Source organism: Xenopus laevis, chromosome 6S, assembly GCF_017654675.1.
Source record: "Xenopus laevis strain J_2021 chromosome 6S, Xenopus_laevis_v10.1, whole genome shotgun sequence".
Taxonomy (NCBI): Eukaryota; Metazoa; Chordata; class Amphibia; order Anura; family Pipidae; genus Xenopus; species Xenopus laevis.
The window spans coordinates 78,283,697-78,303,930 of NC_054382.1; the positions used below are offsets into that span (position 1 = coordinate 78,283,697).

A 20,234-nucleotide genomic window follows, 5' to 3' on the forward strand; every position below is an offset into this window, starting at 1 on the left:
CTGTTACACAGTATACCATTGAGTTTATTTCCTCTCAGCATGTCACATTCCAGGGGTCACTTCAGTACTGAGTGGATCATGAACTGAAATGTATAGGCTAAAAGAAAAATGTACTTTCTTTCATGTATGAAATTTAGTATAGCTCTAAGGTCACTTGAAGAGAATCCAGAAAGACACACTCAATTAAGTTTCAATTTTCTCTCATCTTTAACTCAGGTGATGTTCTATGTATTTCCAAGTGCATCAAACAAAGGATTGTATCATTGCCAAATCTCACATTTACTAGCTTTTTCTTTTTTGATTGATACCAAAATTTATGTTCTCCATATCCATGGGTATATAATTACAAAGCTAAACAAATAGTCACCGTCTGTTACTTGCAGTCTGTTATGCATTTTCATTTTTTATGAATTCATATGCATTTATGACAGAAATGCATATGTGCTTGGTTTATATATTGGCAAGAGGCGAAGGAATAGCTAGGGTGCATCCATCAAAAGATATAGTGGCTGAAATACACTGAATAAATGCTTATTGCTGCTGAATTCTTGCCAATAGTATGTCTCTGTGATATAGTTATGCCTAAACTATTGTATTCCTTTTGCAGTCAAAAGCGTAAATAAAACTTTATTTCACCATCTTCTCTCTAACCTCAAAAATATATTTTCATATTGGGCCTAATGCAGTGGAAGGCATCAGCTAGGAAAAGTGTATAGATGTAGCCCTTTCTAAAGTTAATAGACCTTTCCTAGCTGATGCCTCCACTATACTAGGAAGAATACGATTATACTACAAGTGGTGCAGTGATGATCCTCTCTCCTGAGCGTCAAAGAATAATAACTTATAGGGGCCAATGCAGAGTAAGACATACCAGAGGCTTATGGATGCATTGAAATGGTGTGATGAAGGAACTGATAGTAAGTAGGGGCATTGGTGTTTGACAATGAAAAAGGGGCCCCCAAAATAATTTTGCACTGGCCCCTCGTTTCACCACCAAAAATATGTTTTTTTTTCCAACAGTTCTAACTTATGGCAATAATAACAATCCGTTTTAGTAGTAGGTAAGGATTATAAGCGAGACAGTATGGTTATCTAGATATAGGCTTGGCATTACATATAAATGGATGTAAAAAAAATTATAGACAAGAAAGCCCTGCAACATGAATGTTATTATGCAGCAATAACACAATTCACTGCATACATTTGAAGGGATAAATAATATAGTTTGTGTACCAGTAAGGCAGAACATTGAATTTTATTTAGTGAACGTAATGTTGGTTTTTTTATTGCATCCACAAACTGCAACCTCCTTATCTATGTCTGTTATTCACCACATTATGTCAGGGTGGCAATTTCTCTCTAAAGCTATCTTACTGAAAGTGTTAGATTGATAGTGTCATTATTTTTAAAAAAAATTGCTTGTAGATTTTTATTTGACAGGCATGTAGCTGGACTGGACACTATTAAAATAATGATGTACTACTGTATCATAAAAGCTGTTCATTGTGAGGCCATATATAAGATGCTTCTGGTGCCTTTTTTTCTAACTATGAAACAAAATAATTGTGGATAGTGGGATTGTTGATCCCAAGCACATGTAGTATACTTTTTCTGTTCACAGAATGTGTGAGAGTGGAAACCTAGCACACAGTTTTGGAAGCATCCAGTTGCATATGTTGATGTTGTATTTGTCCTTTTCGTGGAATGGGGGAAAATAAGTGGCAAATAAGATATATATATCTTCGGGATGCACCGAATCCAGGATCCTTCTGCCCAGTTGGATCGAATCCTAATCCTAATTTGCATATGCAAAGGGAAATCGTGTGACTTTTTGTCACAAAATAAGGAAGTAAAAAATGTTTTCCCCATCCCACCCCTAATTTGCATATTCAAATTCTATTTCTGAAGTCGAAGCGTCGCGAGTGCATTGGCGCAGGCGTTTTTTCATTAAAGCAGATGGAAGACACGGGGAAGCAGTAAGTCTCCCCGAATCTCCAGGTGTGCCCATACCCATAAAACCTTAAAAGTAAACATTTCAACTTTAAAAAAAAAAAAACAAGAGGATTATTTTATTAACAAGCATTAATGCTTGGTTAGTTACCACCACGTTAAAAAAAAAACTGGCTTACTATCACAGAAAAAAGATGAATCAGTGCAAAATAAAGAATTGTTTGTGTTACTAGGACACCAGTGGAAATTGCATGACTGCAGTTCAGATAAGGGTTTAAACCAGATAATGAAGGGCTCTAGTTTCAGTCCCCATTTCAGAGACAAATACTGAAAAATTAGTTCATATTTAAAATATTTGCCCTAAAGTATTAGCCAGCACTCAAGACCTCTATGACCAAGCATTGTGCATCCTGACAAGTTCCACCATAAAGATGAACAATGTTTTTATAATGTGCTGGGACATTTGTAACCTCTTTGATGCAAAAGTCTGGGTCAATGTGAAGGTCTGGTGCCCAGAGCCCACATCACATGTCAGCTTCTGTCTGCACTGATTTCCAGTATTTAAATATTTTCAATAAATTGGGCCCTTGAAGGGGTTGGGTATTGGTCCACCATAGGCAACCACCTATTGCCAACCCTGTACATCAAACAGATGCTTATTGGAAGCCTGGCAAAATCAAAATGTAGAGTATGAGCAGCACTCTGCTCCTACTTGTATTCATAAGGATACTCTCTTTCAGGTACCTGCAACTTCTGGACTCATACAGTAGACTATTTAGTTGTTTGGACAACACTTTGATTAGTTTTATACTAATATCGCTTACAAGCCACCTGGAAGTTATAGACCTGTATCAAGTTTTATATTGGAAATGATGAAAGGTATGATACAAGGGTTTAAAGTTGAGCCTCAGAGATGTAAGTACTGTAAGAAATCTAATTGTAGTGCTATTCTAAGCCCTGTAATTGAAATCTCCCATGAGCTACCATTTATGAGATCTTGATTTGTTTGCGTTTGTAGCCATTTTTTTCTTTTCCCCGTTGTATTAAAGAACTGTATGGAAAGTGTTTAAAAATAAACTATGATGATAAGATATTTTCTTAGCTAATGTTTTATTGTAGTTTATTATTTGAGATTGTGGATCTCTTCTTTTCTGTGGCGTGTCCTATGACTATTTTTATGTACATGGAATCCTCCAGATTAGATGCTTTAGAGCAAATTAACTAAAGGGCGAATTTTCACCAGCCACTGCTTTGCCACATTCTGTGCCACTTCGCCAGGTGCAAATTCGTTCCCACTACAATAATTTAGTAAAATGAGCTCAGCAGCTGAACACTGGCGAATTTTCGCTACCGTTACATCGGCTGGGCACGCAATTCATAGCGAATTTTCGATACCGTTTATATCTGCCTAGCGAAACTTCGTTAGTACTCTTACGCTTAGGTTAATTTGAATAGGACAGGTACCTAAAAGTCATATGGACGGAAGTCTTAATTAGTAATGTTGGTGCAAATGCTTGAAAGTGGCCACTTTTTCAATCACATGTCCAATGAGCCATAATAAAGGCAGAATAGATCCTCTAATGCCCCAGACATGAGCCCTCCCTTATATAAATGTGGCATGCCCCTCAAATTAGTTTAAGAAAAGTGTACACAAATAAATCTTTAATATTTCGGACTTGTAAAAGGCAATCCCCCCATTAAAAAAAAGAAAAGTCGCCAGCGTTTTTTACAAATTTAATGAATTTTCGGCATACAGGATATGATGTCACTGAGATTGACGAAGATGTTTCGTTCGCCTGGTCTGAGGTGGCAAAGTTAACTCTGGCGAAATAGTTAACGTTCAGTAAAATTCGCATCTTAGCGAATTTGTGGAGTGATAACCGCTCGACAGAGCGAAGAGTCGCCTGGCGATAGGGTGTGATGTCTCGTTCGCTAGCAAATTGTCCTCCCCTTTTGTCTTCTTACCTGGTCGTTGCTACCTTGCTGCTTCCCATACTGTTGCCCAGCAGTGCTGATAAAGAGGTATTTTGTTTTTACCATCCTGCTTGTTCTGTAAAATTCATTATGACACTTAATTTTGATGTAATAACAGTGACTGAGAGTTAAGTCTGGAGTACGGTAGGGATCCTGCATGTCTTCTTGTTGGTGTGCAGCCCTTATAGTGTTCCCCTGTACCTTAGTGTGCATTCTGCATGAATTTGATTTACAAATCAGAAACTGAATGAGGTTCAGAGCCAATGAAAGATGCAGTAGTTTTAATTGGAACAATACAGTTTGATTGGGACATGCACAGATCTAACCGATTACAACAGACATCACTTGATGTAGGGTTCTCCAAAAAATTACTAAATACATGTATAATATATAGATGTATAAGTATATCCATTTTGCATTACGGAACTTTCAGTATGACCTGATGTGAGCTTACAGTGAATGAATCGTGTCCCTTTATAGACTTCTGCATAAGAAATTGTGAAAGAAGCTTGACCTTGAAAACAATTAATAGAACTGAGCACAATGATGTGTAATCTGATGGCTGGTGACCTGAGATTGTTGGATATTAAGAACTCATACACATAAATGCAATCAATATGAATATTTTTTACATCACTAGCCTTATTAGTGGGACAGTAGAAGAACTGTAGGTGGCACAGTTGATGGATTTGTTCCTCTACATTATTATTATTGTCTGGGTGATGGGTTTGAATTGTTTAGCTTTATTTGTAAACCTTTGCTAACAACTAATCTAAATGTATTGGTAGCATCTGTGATGTCAGATTTTTCTGCAGTGAACATACTCTGACCTCTCAATGTCAGTCTCTATATTTCTCTGCATTCCATGGCTCTTCCCTCCCTAAAACAGTCAGCACTTCTTTACTCCCTCTTGCATTATAAAGTATGACATACCAAACTAAATTAAACTGGAGGGATGGAATTCTCATGAGGAAATTAGTGTTTTTATCCCAAAGGCACCACAACTGACTGGTTGGTGATTTCATTTGTAGGGATTTTCATTGTTTCTTGGAAAGGCTGTTGAAATTAAAGTCCTTTAACCTTTCTTTCTACTGCCATATTAACAGGGAGCTACCTGTGAAGCCCTCTCTTACAGTGCTTTTGTTTCCATCCACAGCTGAAGAGGTGGAAAGGCTGGCTGCTATGCGATCCGACTCTTTAGTCCCAGGGACCCACACTCCACCAATTAGACGGAGGAGTAAATTTGCCACTTTAGGAAGACTTTTCAAGCCTTGGAAGTGGAGGAAAAAGAAAAGTGAAAAGTTCAAGCAGACATCTGCAGGTATGTTTATATATAAATGCATCTGGGTCCTTATAGCTGAACGGCAGCCATAACCACAAAATGAAGCCTCCAAGAAATTGTATTACAGTGGAAAATATTATCCGCAGGGATTCTATCCAGCTGCACTTATTAAATGTAATTTAGAGCTTCTGTCAGCACAGAAAGTTAACAGTATTACTTGCAAATAATATGGCTGTATGTTGTAGATTAAAGTACTTGGAAAATATGGGCATTTTCCCCTCGATGTATTAGTATTATTTTTTTATGTTGGCTCATATGTTTTAATATTTATACACTGGCCTCTGAAACTTCATTCAACATGAAGGAATGCATCCTCTGATTTGTTGGTTATAATCATTCAGCAAGACCAATCTGTGACCCTCTAGTTGTATAGATGCTCCTAGCATGGGAACTGTAATTAAATGGCGGGACATGTGGGTTAAAATTCCTCTAAATACGTTGTATGCTATGCTGTTTTCCATAACAAACAAGGGAAAGTTGTGCTCATCACTAATTTTTAAAACCATTAGGCGGGGTTGCAAATAGGCTGTGACCACAAAATACATATAGACAAATATAAGAGGTCCTCTGCACTCAACCCATTATCAATATATTTAAAACAGAGACATTTTGTTCATACTGCTACTGAAAAATGGCTTACCCTTTAAACAAAACAGGGATTGTTTGTCCATATATTGCAATATATTTAAGCTGGCCAACTACGTCAAAGTCATCCCATATCTGGCCAGTCCTACGTGCTGTTTTCCTTGTCCTGGATAATATTTAATATGTATGACTTCTTGACTTCTGAAAGGCAAATTACATGATTTCTGTCTAATATATTTCATGGATTGTTCCTTCACATTCTTCATATTCTACTGTAATATGTCCTGTATGTTGAATTGGTTTTTATTTAAGATGCATTACGAAGGGAAATTTGAATTTCATTGTATCATAATTTGACCTGGTCCCACTTGTAGAATTTTACATTTGGAGGTGTTTCCTTTGCATAACTGTTACAGAAGTCTATTTAATGATTGCATTACAGTTGGTTGTTTGTATAATACAGACATCCATTTCAAGATGCTTCATTTTATATTACAGGTTGAAGGGAAAATAAAGGATGTTCATAGGCCAAAAAAACTCACAGCTGTTGTACATATGGATGATAAAACTCAGTGTGATTCACACTATATTTTGCTTGCAGCTCACCTGCAGACTACATTGGAATATACTGATACTGATTTCTAATCCATTTCATTTTAATGTGGTTACATAAAACCTAGTGTACATTGAAGGATGCATTAGAGACTGAGCTCATAAATATTCAGCCATGCAAAATTGCTGCACCCCTTAGGCAGGAGGTTACCTGGAGAAAGACAAGTAAGTGTTAACAACACTGGGCATATATTTTACCTTTGTTCAGATTGCTGCACATAGAGCAATTCCAGTACAAATTGATTAGTTGCCATCAGTTACTGCACCAATGCAAATTTGCCCAGCATTTAACGTATAAGTGGGAGAAAACAATGCTGTTTATAGTTTTTCCCGCAACAATACTGACTTGGCACCTTGTATGGCAAATAATGTTGTATGATAAGCCCCACAAAACTACTATATACAGGTACTCATTCTGCACACCAGGTGCTGAGCTTAGTTCTGTCACTGTATCTAGATCTTTACTAGAGCTGGCTTTACTCCCTTTCTATTTGGTTTTGTTCAGTATTGGCTATAAGTGTGGCCAGGTTTTTTTATTCCTGTGCTGTTCAGTTTTTGCTATCTTGTGATTACCTACTATACTGATATTTGAAGGTCAAATTACAGTGTATTAAAAAGCATGCCTTATAAAGAAATGACAAGCTGGAGGCCATATCATTCCCTTCAATTATTTGTAATGAAACTAGAGTTAAAGGACAAGTAGCACCATGAAATTACATTTGTATGTGTGTAGGAACTAAGCCATTATATTAAACATAAGCTGTCTGCTATGTCAGCACTTGGCCAAAATCAGAATGTATAGCTGCCCCTTGGCTACAAAGCAGTTAATCATAGAATACAATTTTAATTGTTAATCATAGAATACAATTTTAGAATTGCTCTAAAGAATTAGAATTAGAATTTTTTAGAAAAAGAGTTAGAATTTTTACCCAGTGCATGGTAAACGGCTTATAAATCCAGCAATAAAGAAAGCTGATACCTCCTTATCAGTGATGAAGGGCCATGCTGGTCCCGAAACGTTTGATCTTGTGAACAGTGTTGAGAGCACCATGGAATAAAGCTTGGGATCACCCCGTTTGATGCATAAGTAGGTATCGGCTTTCTTTATTGCTGGATTCATTGCTGGCGTGTGGCTAGGCCAGTGCCAATACCTGCATCCCCTCCTGTCTATCGTTATTGCATAAACGGCTTATAAATGCTACTTAAACTAATCAGAGGATGTTATGTGTGTTTGTGTGCAGATACAATGACAAAAAAGAGAACATTTTCTGTGATTTGTCAAATACAACAAAGCTATACATATCCCTAGAGAGAAGTCCTTTCTAAATTTGACTCTATAGAACACTTTGGTGTCCTGTTGTAAATCTGCAGTCACTTTTAAAAAGCAGCTGAAAAAGAAGGGGTTTTCTGCACTGTGTGCAGGGTATGGGTGGGTATTCTTTTTCCAAAATTTTCCAAAATGTTTTACAGGGAGTTTAACTGTGTTAGTATTTGTGTTTACAGTCTGACCAGGTTCTTTCTAAACTTGACTAGATCATTTCTATACAGGGTCTAGGAGGGAGGAGCAGTTTTCAAATATATCTGATGTAGAACACTAGTTAAATGTACTGGGTTTGTATTATATATAAGTATATCCTGGTGCTTTAAAGGGTAGTTCACCTTCCAAAACTAGTTGTTTTCAGATAGATCACCAGAAATAACGACTTTTTCCAATGACTTTCTATTTTCTATGTGTGACGGTTTTTCTAATATTGAAGTGTAAATTGTCATTTCTCTCCTTCTGAAGCAGCTCTGGGAGGGGGGTCGCCGATCCTGTAAACTGCTCTAAATTGATACATTTAGTTGATACATTTCTTATCTTTGTCCCTGCTGAGCAGAATCTCTGGGTTTCAGGCAGCTGTTAGAATTGATACAATTGTTGCTGTTACTCCAGAGATGCTGCTGAGAAATGTATCAACTAAATGTTGCAAAATTTTAACAGTTTAGACTCTGCACCTGAATTACTGAGCTGCCAGACTCAAACACCAGAGACAGGGACATTCAACTATAAACTTAGATTTTGGAAAAAACTTAAAAAATAAATAATGGAAAGTAATTGAAAAAAGTCTTTATTTCTGGGGAACAATCTAAAAACAAATGAATTGAAAAAAGTGTTTGGAAGGTGAACAACCCCTTTAATGACATTTAAAGAATAGATTTACCTTTTTTAAGCCTCAAAGTAGCACATTCAAAATGCCATACCTCCTGGGGTGAAAAGTTTGACCATGACCACGCCTATTTTATGGTCACACCTAGGTACCTGTTAAAAGGAAATTAAATCATTTTTAAAAGTTTGGATTATTTGTATAAAATGAATTCTATGGGAGACTGCCTTTTTTTAATTCAGAGCTTTCTCGATAACAGGTTTCCAGATAAAGGATCCCATACCTGTAAAACACAGGCGTAACTACAGAGGAAGCAGACCCTGCAGGGGGTTGCAGGGGGCCCAGCAGTGTAAAGGGGCCCAGTGAGACCCAAATTAATGAGCATTTTCAATATCCCATCATAGAGTAGATAGATTTTACTATGTTTCTGTGTCTTCATAGATTAGGTCAACTTAGTTTTGTGGCCCTAAACTGAATTTGCTGTAGGGCCCAGTAGTATTTAATGACACCATTGCTGTACAATATGGCTATACTATATGCTGTTTTACAAATTCATTATAAGTTTTAATTGCATTCGCTAAACCCATACTCATCTAGTTGTTGCTTGGCATTGCACATGGAGACATTAGACTTATGCTGTTGCCCACCAATACAAAATGTATGTTACCAATGACGGGTTCTTATAGTGACATTGCTTCCAGAAGCAGTTTGCAACTCAACAGAGGACTTGTGATTGAGTATCAGTGTTACTGCAGCTGTAATAGTCATGATGGGATATTTTACCAACCTATTCGGAGTTGTGTCACGGAGCTGTGAGTGGGGAATCACGGACTGTAAAAACTGATGAAAGAAAGATTTTTTTTTAGAAGAAATCCCTTTGCCAAAAACATCATGCAGCTTTAGTGAACATTTGGGAATAGGGCATGTAAATATTTCTTATGTGCTAGGAAAGAAGGGTTTAATGAGGCAGTTTATATCATGCTAATTGCATATCCATCTGTTTTTCTGATTTTAATGCAATAATACCATAAAGGTTCCACCTCATAAATTTCATCTAAGCACAAAGAATGCTATGCAGAATAAATCCAGGCATTGTGGTAGCCTTTGGTCTCCTCAGGATTCTTTGTACTGGTTGTAAATGTTATGCTTTTGTGTTTTATGTTTTTTTAAACCGTTCAACATCTTGTGATTTGGTTTATATGTTTTATTTGTTTATGGAGTAGATGCTTTTATTAAATGATAGGTGACAGGGTTTTTCTTTTTTGCCTTAATGTGCAAAAAGAAGCTTTGTTTTTGGATAATTTAATAAACCATAAAATGCACAGGTGCGTCCCAGGTCTAATTAACAACTGCAACCAATCAGAAGGTAACATTTAGTTAGCTGTGCAGCGCTATTTATTTATGTTCTTTCTGTATGAAATATAGAAAATTTTGGCAGAAATAACAACTATGAGTCTTCTGGCTAGGTCTACATTTTCACACCCAGATGTTTTATTTGGTTGTAAATCTGCTTTGTGGATCTCTCTGCCCTTTGCTACATCAGTTTTGGCCATGGGTATCCGCTGAAAAAATTTCAAAGGGGGAGGAGGCAAGTAAGCTAATATCACACAGGGTAGCATCCCACTGAAGATTAACCTGATCATGACAGTACAATACATAACCTAATTATGCATAATATGGTTATAAATTAATACACTCCTAGCTAAATTAATTTTCATTTATGAAAAAATTTACAATGGTTATTGTTATTCAGTGCTACTCTGCTCAGCATAGGTGGCAGACTTGGTTTTAATTAAAACCTGCTTTTCACACAGTCAGGAATCGTTAAATTTCACATTTCAGTTATCGGGAACATACTTCCTCCATTCAAAGCCCTAACATGGTAACAGCTAGGGATGCACTGAATTCCCTATTTTCAGATTCGGCCGAACCCCATATCCTTTGTACTTTTTCTATACACTATAAACTGGAGTAGGAACCATGGGTTTAATGTTTGCAACAAACCTTTTCTGATTTGTCCGTTGCTTTGCAAACTCCAAAAATCAAACCAAAAGCATGAATAGCACATCTGTCTGATAACTACCATGATCTAAAATAATAAAAAAGTTAGAATATACATACTACAGTATTAAAATATTACCGCCAGACCGTTTTTATTATTAAAAGAAAACAAATACGGTTGAGTGTTATGCCCTTTGCTGTGATTCTTCTTTCGGATACCATGCGGGAACAATATCCCCAAAATAAAAAAATTATAGAGCAAAAAGAATGTTAGTTACGTTAATTTGCACATTGGGTATTTGTACTATTTTCAATCATACAGTTACATTTTATATTGTATTTTCTAGAGTTTTGTTAGCAGTTAAGATTATCATCTGGAAATGATCCGCATGTATTTTTTTGTGCATACTTAAGATGCAATTCCTGAAGATGTTATAGCAGTAATATGAATTCAATATGTGCAATATGATCCCTTTTGAATTTAGTCATGATATTTTATTCTTCTCTAGCTTTTAAGGGATCCTGTACCATAGTGTCCTTTTTCCAATGGATGTCACTTTATTGGCAGAAGATACAAACCATTTAGTATATAGGAGTGTATTGGTGCCTCAAACATATTCTTGTCCATGCCCTTATTAATGATAGGAATATTATCACTTTTGCTATAATCAATGGCCAGGTTTGCTTCCTTATCTACCCTCACCAATCCCATTGGTATTACCATAGACCAGTTGTAGTCCATCATTTGTGCTGGAGGTGCACACCACCACAGCACAATGTATTTATAAGCTAAAATAATTTGTACATGTATTCAGCTTCATCAGCTTTGCACTAAGGGTTCTGTAGTGGGTAGATACCTAAAGGTGGAGTTGAGGAACAGAAAAAGACACTTTAAAAAAGTGTTGGCCATTTACTGTTATTAACAGGATTCCTATAGTTCATAGTGCTTGGCCATTTATTGTTATTAACAGTATTCCTATAGTTCATAGTGCTTCAGTTATTCTTAGAGAAACCCTTTGTTGATGTTGGTTTAATCTGTACTAGTGTTAATCACCATCACTTCAGGCATTCTGAGTCACAAAGCATGAACATTGCTTTGTCTTTCTAATTCTAACTTTTTGATAACATAACTTTTTCATATGTGGTGCATGATGTCTAGAATCTAAAATCATGATACGGAGCGTTTTGCAAAGCCAGGTTTTCTTGAATTTGAGTTCTATGTTGCAGTCTAATTGAAGAAAGAGTTAGTTTCAATTTGTTTCAATTCCTAAAAAAATTACAAGGATGGACCAGCTGAAATAACTTTAGCTGTTTTAGTTCCCAAATCACAAGCTTGTGTCCCACCTGAAGCTGTATTTCTGGCATTCAAGTTTTAATTTGTTTAACTGTACATGGCTGAGGTTGTGCAGCCATGTGGTCATTCCTGTTTGATGGCTGCAGAGCTAAATGGTTAATAAAAGTAGCATGAGTCTCTACTTTATTTTCTAACAAGGTCATTTAAAGGTTGTTGTCGATCATTCAAACACAAAACATTTATAATATCAGTTGGAAGAGGTTTTACCCATTATCTGTTGCATTATCCCCAAGTGACTTTGGTGAGTTGTCTCTCATCGGGTTTAACAGATGTTCAGCATATGGAAAAGATATTACTTTACAGTTTTATACGTTGGACTGTGCAATGAATGGACTCAAATGAGTAGAACTATGTATGGACATTTGTTTATTCAGCCAAAATCCAGTACTCAAAAACTTGAAGGGCTCATTTGTGTGAGCAAGTGCAATTTCACTATTTCACTCACATTCTGGTGTATAAAGGAGTTGTAGAATTGCACCAGCTCAATGCAGAATTGAATATGAATAATTTAGCTTCATGTTCATGGCCCCAGCCAGCTTGTTAGCTTTATAGGCAGTAACATGCTATTTGTCTGATCGCAATGGCAAATGCATGACCATGCTTTTGCTAGGGCTTTTAAGCACTAAAATGGTGTAAGACCTTTCCATTTAACCCTTTAACTCTCCTATCTAGTACCAACACATTTTTTTTCATGAATAAGACTAGATTAGACTACAATGTGGAAATGTAGAATCAATACTGCTGTCATTTTGTAACACAAAACTTCCATTGCTGGCAGTTATGGGTTTAAAAAGCTACTGACACCAGAAATTCATCTTTTTTTTACATCTATCATAACACTGTCTTTGCATGCTAGTTATACTTTTGCCATAAAAGTTTTGCCAATGCTTTTACATTACCTAACTGATCCTGCATGTTCCTCTATGAGGGGCAGACCTTTTGTGCTCATTTGTGCAACACTAGTGTGCATTAAAAATTCTAACTTACAGTTTGAGTCAGGTTAAAGAACTTCAAGTAACAATTGCTTACAAAAGCAGCTCCTTCGTTGAAACATGATCAACATGACCTGTAGGTAACTTTTCATGTAAATTCATATTTTGAAGAGCAGTTTTTTAGTGTCAGTATCACTTTAAGTCAGCAGGAGGTACCAAGCATGATTTTGGACACTTTGCCAGTGAGTGCCAACAGTCTATAATAATTAGAATGGTATAATAAACATTATCTAGTCTTGCCCAATGAAGGTTATTTTAATGAGACAGGATAATTTCTAACTTTTATAACATTAACTAAATGTCACATTGAGATGTGTCATCCAATTAACTTATTTTTTTAAACTTTCAGAATCTTAAGTCAGGTGAACTAATGACTTGGGAATAGCACAATTTTTGCTTTTGAGAAATAACATTTGAACCTATTTGTACAAAAAGATGATGCATGATATTGGCAGTGTTCCTTACTTTGGTCTTCTAAAATAAATGTAGGTCACTGAGACATTCATACCGTTTTTCCACACAGAAGGGGAACTGCCATATGCCGTTGCTTTGATGGTCTGTTAACAGGGTAGATAACATGGGATTGTTCTCAATAAGTTTGTAGAGATCTACCAATTGAAATTTAATCAGACCTCAAGGATGTGGCTCTGGTCTTTTCTGGCCATAGGGAAAGGTGGCAAAATGTAAAATTGCTTAAGTACGTTAAGGTAGTTGTGTTTGCTTCACAAGATGTTCATGATCATGATATGTACCAGGGTTGTTCTCTGGCCATGCGTATCTAATACTGCATATCTGTGTTAACTGTGCTTGTAAACATTTTGAAGCCATTTGGGCTTCCTCTTAAAACAGATCATGTGAGCATATTCTTGATCCCTTGTTCTCATAAAAGGAACAGTTCAGTGTAAAAAACTGGATAAATAGATAGGCTGAGCAAAATAAAAAAATGTTTCTTATATAGTTAGTTAGCCAAAAATGTAATGTAATGTATAGAGGCTGGAGTGACTAGATGTCAAACAGAACAAAACACTACTTCCTGCTTTTCAGCTCTCTAATTCTGAGTTAGTCAGCGACTTGAAGGGGGGCCACATGGGACATAACTGTTTAGTGAGTTTGCAATTGATTCTCAGCATTCAACTCAGATTCAAAAGCAACAGTTGTGACCCATGTGGCCCCCCCCCTCATGTCACTGATTGGTTACTGCCTGGTAACCAATCAGTGGAAACAAAGAAAGCTGCAAAGCAGGAAGTAGTGTTCTGGCTATTATGTTACACATCCAGTCACTCCAGCCTTTATACAATACATTTTTGGCTAACTAACTATATTAACATTTTTTATTTTACACAGACTATTTAACCCAGTTTTTATTTTTACACTGAACAATTCCTTTAAGTCTCATGAGTCATAAGGAGTTGGGACTTACAAAAAGTCCCTTTAGGATCACCATTGACTAAATAATATAGCCTCTGGCACATAGTCACACTGTTAAATATTGGCCTCCGGAAAGTACATTCTACTTTCTAATCTTCAGGGTTATTTCAGGTCCTAATGCTATGTTTGTATAACCTGTTGTGTCCATGGTTTGTCCACAATAATTTCCTTTATTAATACACACAATACTAGCATCTTGTTGCTTGGAATATTAGGATTATAACTCAAGCCTCATTACTTTAAAATAATATATTCGGTTTCTAAAGATAGCGTGGAACACAACTGTGCTCTGTGCACAGATGTGCTGACTTCCAAATGTTCTTATGCCTTTAATGGGAGCATATTATCTATGAAAATGAGTATTTAGTTAGAAAGATGATAATTTTGGTCATGGGTGCAAGTCTAGGCTGGTACGGGGGAAGAAGTGGTGTCAGATACTGTAACAATAGGGATTTCCATCTTGTTATGAATATGCATGGATTTGCCCTCAATGTCAGAAAATGGATTAGGATTCTGTCATTTGCATTATTACAAGAACATGTGCTTTTTGCCTGATTCTAAGAGACACTTGACAAGAGTGGACAGGCTGCCATTTAAATTGGCAGTGACAAAAGTGTTACAGTGCAAGCATCACGTCTGTTATTTAGTGGGGACTATTTAGTTCCTTCATTAAAATCATAAAAAAAAATATGAATTGCTCTGTAAAAGCAGTTTTTTTTGTTTTCATGGATATACTATAAAATATCTATTGTAAATCTAACAGAAGTGTTTAAATAAAATGTATGCGGCAGGAGAATTTATTTTAACAGTCAGTGCTGGACTTGAATACCTCTCTGAATTGTTGCTCCCTGCTGCATATTGTAAAAAAAAAAAAAAAAAAAAAAAATATATATATATTATGCATTTATTAAGTCGTTCTTTGTAGCGGTTTGTTCCACTGCATGCTATTCACTCATACTGAGAACAAGGCACCTTTGTAAGTGCAACATTTTTTTACACCTTTTTGGCATAAAATATTTGACACGCCTTTATCAAGATATGTCATAATGTAGTGGTGTTAAATAAATGGAGCATTTACTCTGTCCCTGTAGGAATTTTTTTTCATTTCAAAATGTAACTTTTCTGGTAGGGTGTGTCTCTTGGATTACAAAGAAAAGACAGAAAACGACAGGGTACCTATTGTAGTTATCTACAACCCACAACTGAACATTATTAGAAAAATAGCCAGAGACCTGCAACCCATGCTCCATACAGATACCCAACTAAAACAAATATTCCTGGAACTACCTCTCTTGTCTTATAGACAACCACCTAATCTGAGGAAAATGATTGTCAGAAGTAGAAGTGCTCTTCCTAAAACAACGAAAGCAGGTACATTTCCCTGCAACAGATGTGAAACCTGCAAATACATCCTGTGCAAAGATCAAGTTGCTATTCCAAATACACAAAAAGTATACACCATTCTGGACCACTATTCAATACACCAGTGGGGCAACACTTCTACAGTCTTCAGGACATGCAGGTCTTAATTCTAAAAGGGAACTTTAAAACTGAACAGAAAAGGAAGATTTATGAATTTAAATGTATGGCGTTATTTAACACATTAAAGGGGAAGGAAACCTCCTCGGCGCTAACCCCCACCCCCCCTCCCGTGTATTGCCCCCCCTCCCTCCTCCCCCCTGGCCTACCCCTCCCGCTGGGCAAATGCCCCTAACTTGTTACTTACCCTTCTGCGCAGGTCCAGTCCAGGGACTTCACAGGCGACATCTTCTTACACGCGATCTTCTTCCTGCTTTGACCGGCGCATGCGCAGTGGGATCGTTTCGCCGGTACGATCTACTGCGCATGCGCGTGAGTTTTGACGCATGCGCAGTAGATCCGTACCGGCGAAATGCTCCTACTGCGCATGCGCCAAAACGCCGGTCAAAGGAGGAAGAAGATCACGTGGAAGAAGATGTCGCCTGTGAACTCCCTGGACCGGACCTGCGCAGAAGGGTAAGTAACAAGTTAGGGGCATTTGCCCAGCGGGAGGGGTAGGCCAGGGGGGAGGAGGGAGGGGCAATACACGGGAGGGGGGTGGGGGGTTAGCGCCGAGGAGGTTTCCTTCCCCTTTAAGACAGGGCCTTAATTTAGGGTCAGGTTTCATGCCACACTATGTGACCTGACTGAATCCAGACTCCTGGACTATTTACAGCCCACCCTAATTCATTGTATTATCTCTACAATTGATCTTTATCTATCTGTAACTTCATAATTTATTGCCCATGAATACCTTTCACTGATCTAACAGTATATATGTTGTGCCTTTCTAGCTTTCATTTGTTTTTTGCCTGACGAAGGGGCCTTGGTGCTCCGAAAGCTTCTACAATACTTTTTGTATTTCTTTTTTTATTTGTTAGTTTTTGCTACTGGCTAACACAGTACCACAGTTTTTGTTTTATGTATAGGAGATGGAAACTATAACAAATCCCTATTAGAAATTAGCTAATATTTTGAAACAATATGTGCTATTTTCCTTCAAACAGATACATTTAAAAAGAGCACTAGAGATGTCGCGAACTGTTCGCCGGCGAACTTGTTCGCGCGAACATCGGGTGTTCGCGCTCGCCGGAAGTTCGCGAACGTCGCGCGACGTTCGCCATTTTGGGTTCGCCATTGTTGGCGCTTTTTTTGCCCTCTCACCCCAGACCAGCAGGTACATGGCAGCCAATCAGGAAGCTCTCCCCTGGACCACTCCCCTTCCCTATAAAAACCGAAGCCCTGCAGCGTTTTTTCACTCTGCCTGTGTGTGCTGAAGAGATAGTGTAGGGAGAGAGCTGCTGCCTGTTAGTGATTTCAGGGACAGTTGAAAGTTTGCTGGCTAGTAATCGTTTTGATACTGCTCTGTTATTGGAGGGACAGAAGTCTGCAGGGGTTTGAGGGACATTTAAGCTTAGGTAGCTTTGCTGGCTAGTAATCTACCTTCTACTGCAGTGCTCTGTATGTAGCTGCAGTGGGCAGCTGTCCTGCTTCTGATCTCATCTGCTGACTGCTGCAATAACAGTAGTCCTTGTAAGGACTGCTTTTATTTATTTTTTTGTTGTTTTACTACTACTACTACTACTACTACTACTATAAGAGCCCAGTGCTATTAGTCTAGCAGTGTTGGGGAGTGGGACTGGTGTGCTAATCTGCTGCTCCTAGTAGTTCAGCAGCACCAACTTTAATTTTTTTTTTTAATATTCATTTTTTTTTTATTTTACTTTTTTTTATTTTACTACCGCTGTAGTAGTGTATAAGTTGACCTTTTAGGCATTATTTGCCCTGTAGGCATTATTTGCACACTGTTTTCTTCAACCCGCCATCGAGCTGTGTGACCTTGTTCCCATTCTGTCTAAATATCCATAATATTACCGTCTCCAGAAAAAACACCGGAGTCACTTTTTTCAAGCAGCCATAATATATTTTACGTAATCCGTATCCACCGCTGTAGTAGTGTATACGTTGGCCTTGTAGGCATTATTTGCACACTGTTTTCTTCAACCCGCCATCGAGCTGTGTGACCTTGTTCCCATTCTGTCTAAATATCCATAATATTACCGTCTCCAGAAAAAACACCGGAGTCACTTTTTTCAAGCAGCATTCATATATTTTACGTAATCCGTATCCACCGCTGTAGTAGTGTATACGTTGGCCTTGTAGGCATTATTTGCACACTGTTTTCTTCAACCCGCCATCGAGCTGTGTGACCTTGTTCCCATTCTGTCTAAATATCCATAATATTACCGTCTCCAGAAAAAACACCGGAGTCACTTTTTTCAAGCAGCATTCATATATTTTACGTAATCCGTATCCACCGCTGTAGTAGTGTATACGTTGGCCTTGTAGGCATTATTTGCACACTGTTTTCTTCAACCCGCCATCGAGCTGTGTGAGCTTGTTCACATTTTGTCTAAATATTGATAATATTATCGTCTCTAGAAAAACCACTTGAGTTACTTTTTTTCAAGCAGCATTCATATATTTTACGTAATCCGTATCCACCGCTGTAGTAGTGTATACGTTGACCTTGTAGGCATTATTTGCACACTGTTTTCTTCAACCCGCCATCGAGCTGTGTGACCTTGTTCCCATTCTGTCTAAATATCCATAATATTACCGTCTCCAGAAAAAACACCGGAGTCACTTTTTTCAAGCAGCATTCATATATTTTACGTAATCCGTATCCACCGCTGTAGTAGTGTATACGTTGGCCTTGTAGGCATTATTTGCACACTGTTTTCTTCAACCCGCCATCTAGCTGTGTGACCTTGTTCACATTCTGTCTAAATATCCATAATATTACCGTCTCCAGGAAAAACACCGGAGTGACTTTTTTCAAGCAGCCATAATATATTTTACGTAATCCGTATCCACCGCTGTAGTAGTGTATACGTTGACCTTGTAGGCATTGTTTGCCCAGTTTTTTTGGCCGCAGCCACTGAAGCACAGAGGCCAGAAAAAATATGCCATATAAATGCTGAAAATAGTCATTTTTTGCCATACGTTGACTCAACGTATATGGCAAAAAATTACTATTTTCAGCATTTATATGGCATATTTTTTCTGGCAACTGTGCTTCAGTGGCTGCGACCAAAAAAACTGGGCAAACAATGCCTACAAGGTCAACGTATGGCAAAAAATGACTATTTTCAGCATTTATATGGCATATTTTTTCTGGCAACTGTGCTTCAGTGGCTGCGTCCAAAAAAACTGGGCAAACAATGTCTACAAGGTCAACGTATGGCGAAAAATGACTATTTTCAGCATTTATATGGCATATTTTTTCTGGCAACTGTGCTTCAGTGGCTGCGTCCAAAAAAACTGGGCAAACAATGCCTACAAGGTCAACGTATGGCAGTTGTTTAAAGAGAACAGTAGATTACTAGCCAGCAAAGCTACCTAAGCTAAAATGTCCCTCAAATCCCTGCAGACTTCTGTCCCTCCAATACAGAGCAGTATCAAGCAGATTACTAGCCAGCAAACTTACTATCATCTGTCCCTGAAATCACTAACAGCTCTCCCCCTACACTATCTCTTCCAAGCACACACAGGCAGATTTTTCAGATACATTTTTGCCCTTGATCCCCCTCTGGCATGCCACTGTCCAGGTCGTTGCACCCTTTAAACAACTTTAAAATCATTTTTCTGGCCAGAAATGTCTTTTCTAGATGTTAAAGTTCGCCTTCCCATTGAAGTCTATGGGGTTCGCGAACCGTTCGCGAACCGCTCGCGTTTTTGCGCAAGTTCGCGAATATGTTCGCGAACTTTTTTTCCGACGTTCGCTACATCCCTAAAGAGCACTACACACATTCCTTCTTAAAGGGACAATAATAGTTTTAGGGCTCGAAACTGTAGATCATTTTAAGCCTTCAATGACCTTTTGCTGAATGATTATCTAAATAACATTCTCTACCAGGATTCCTCAGGGATGTTTTTTTTTAAAATACAGTTTTTTAGAGTGCAGGATTTCAGTTGTACACAACATGATAAATTACTCTCCTTCCATAAATGCAGGAACATCTAAACTCATTTACAACTAATGGAAGTTCCATATACAGGAGTTAATAATCCGCATCTCAGCAGTATATTGAAATTTGCTTTGTGGGCTGCTGTAAAATCTCAAAGGGGGGGGAGATATAAGACAACTAAATAAGATTCATAAGTGGCACATCATAATTTCCAATAGAAACTGTTTAGTTCAATGATAGGTATATTGCGGTAAAAACAATATTCTTTGTTTCATGGATTTGGATGGGTTTCCTTTTAAACCGTTTGTAATCTGCTTCCTATTAAAATCAAGCTGTGACATAAGTGTATGAATGTTGCAATAT

At 37.7% G+C, this 20,234-nt stretch overlaps 1 protein-coding gene across 5 annotated transcripts in view; it reads left to right on the plus strand.

Annotated features, from left to right (window-relative positions):
* The window catches only part of phactr1.S (phosphatase and actin regulator 1 S homeolog), a 178,900-nt gene that overhangs the window by 115,524 nt on the left and 43,142 nt on the right, over positions 1 to 20,234 (plus strand). For all 5 annotated transcript variants that reach the window (XM_041567747.1, XM_041567749.1, XM_041567748.1 and 2 more), the window contains one exon: positions 5,081 to 5,245. In XM_041567747.1, coding sequence (XP_041423681.1) covers positions 5,081 to 5,245 — 165 coding nt within the window. The remainder of the gene's footprint in view (positions 1 to 5,080; positions 5,246 to 20,234) is intronic.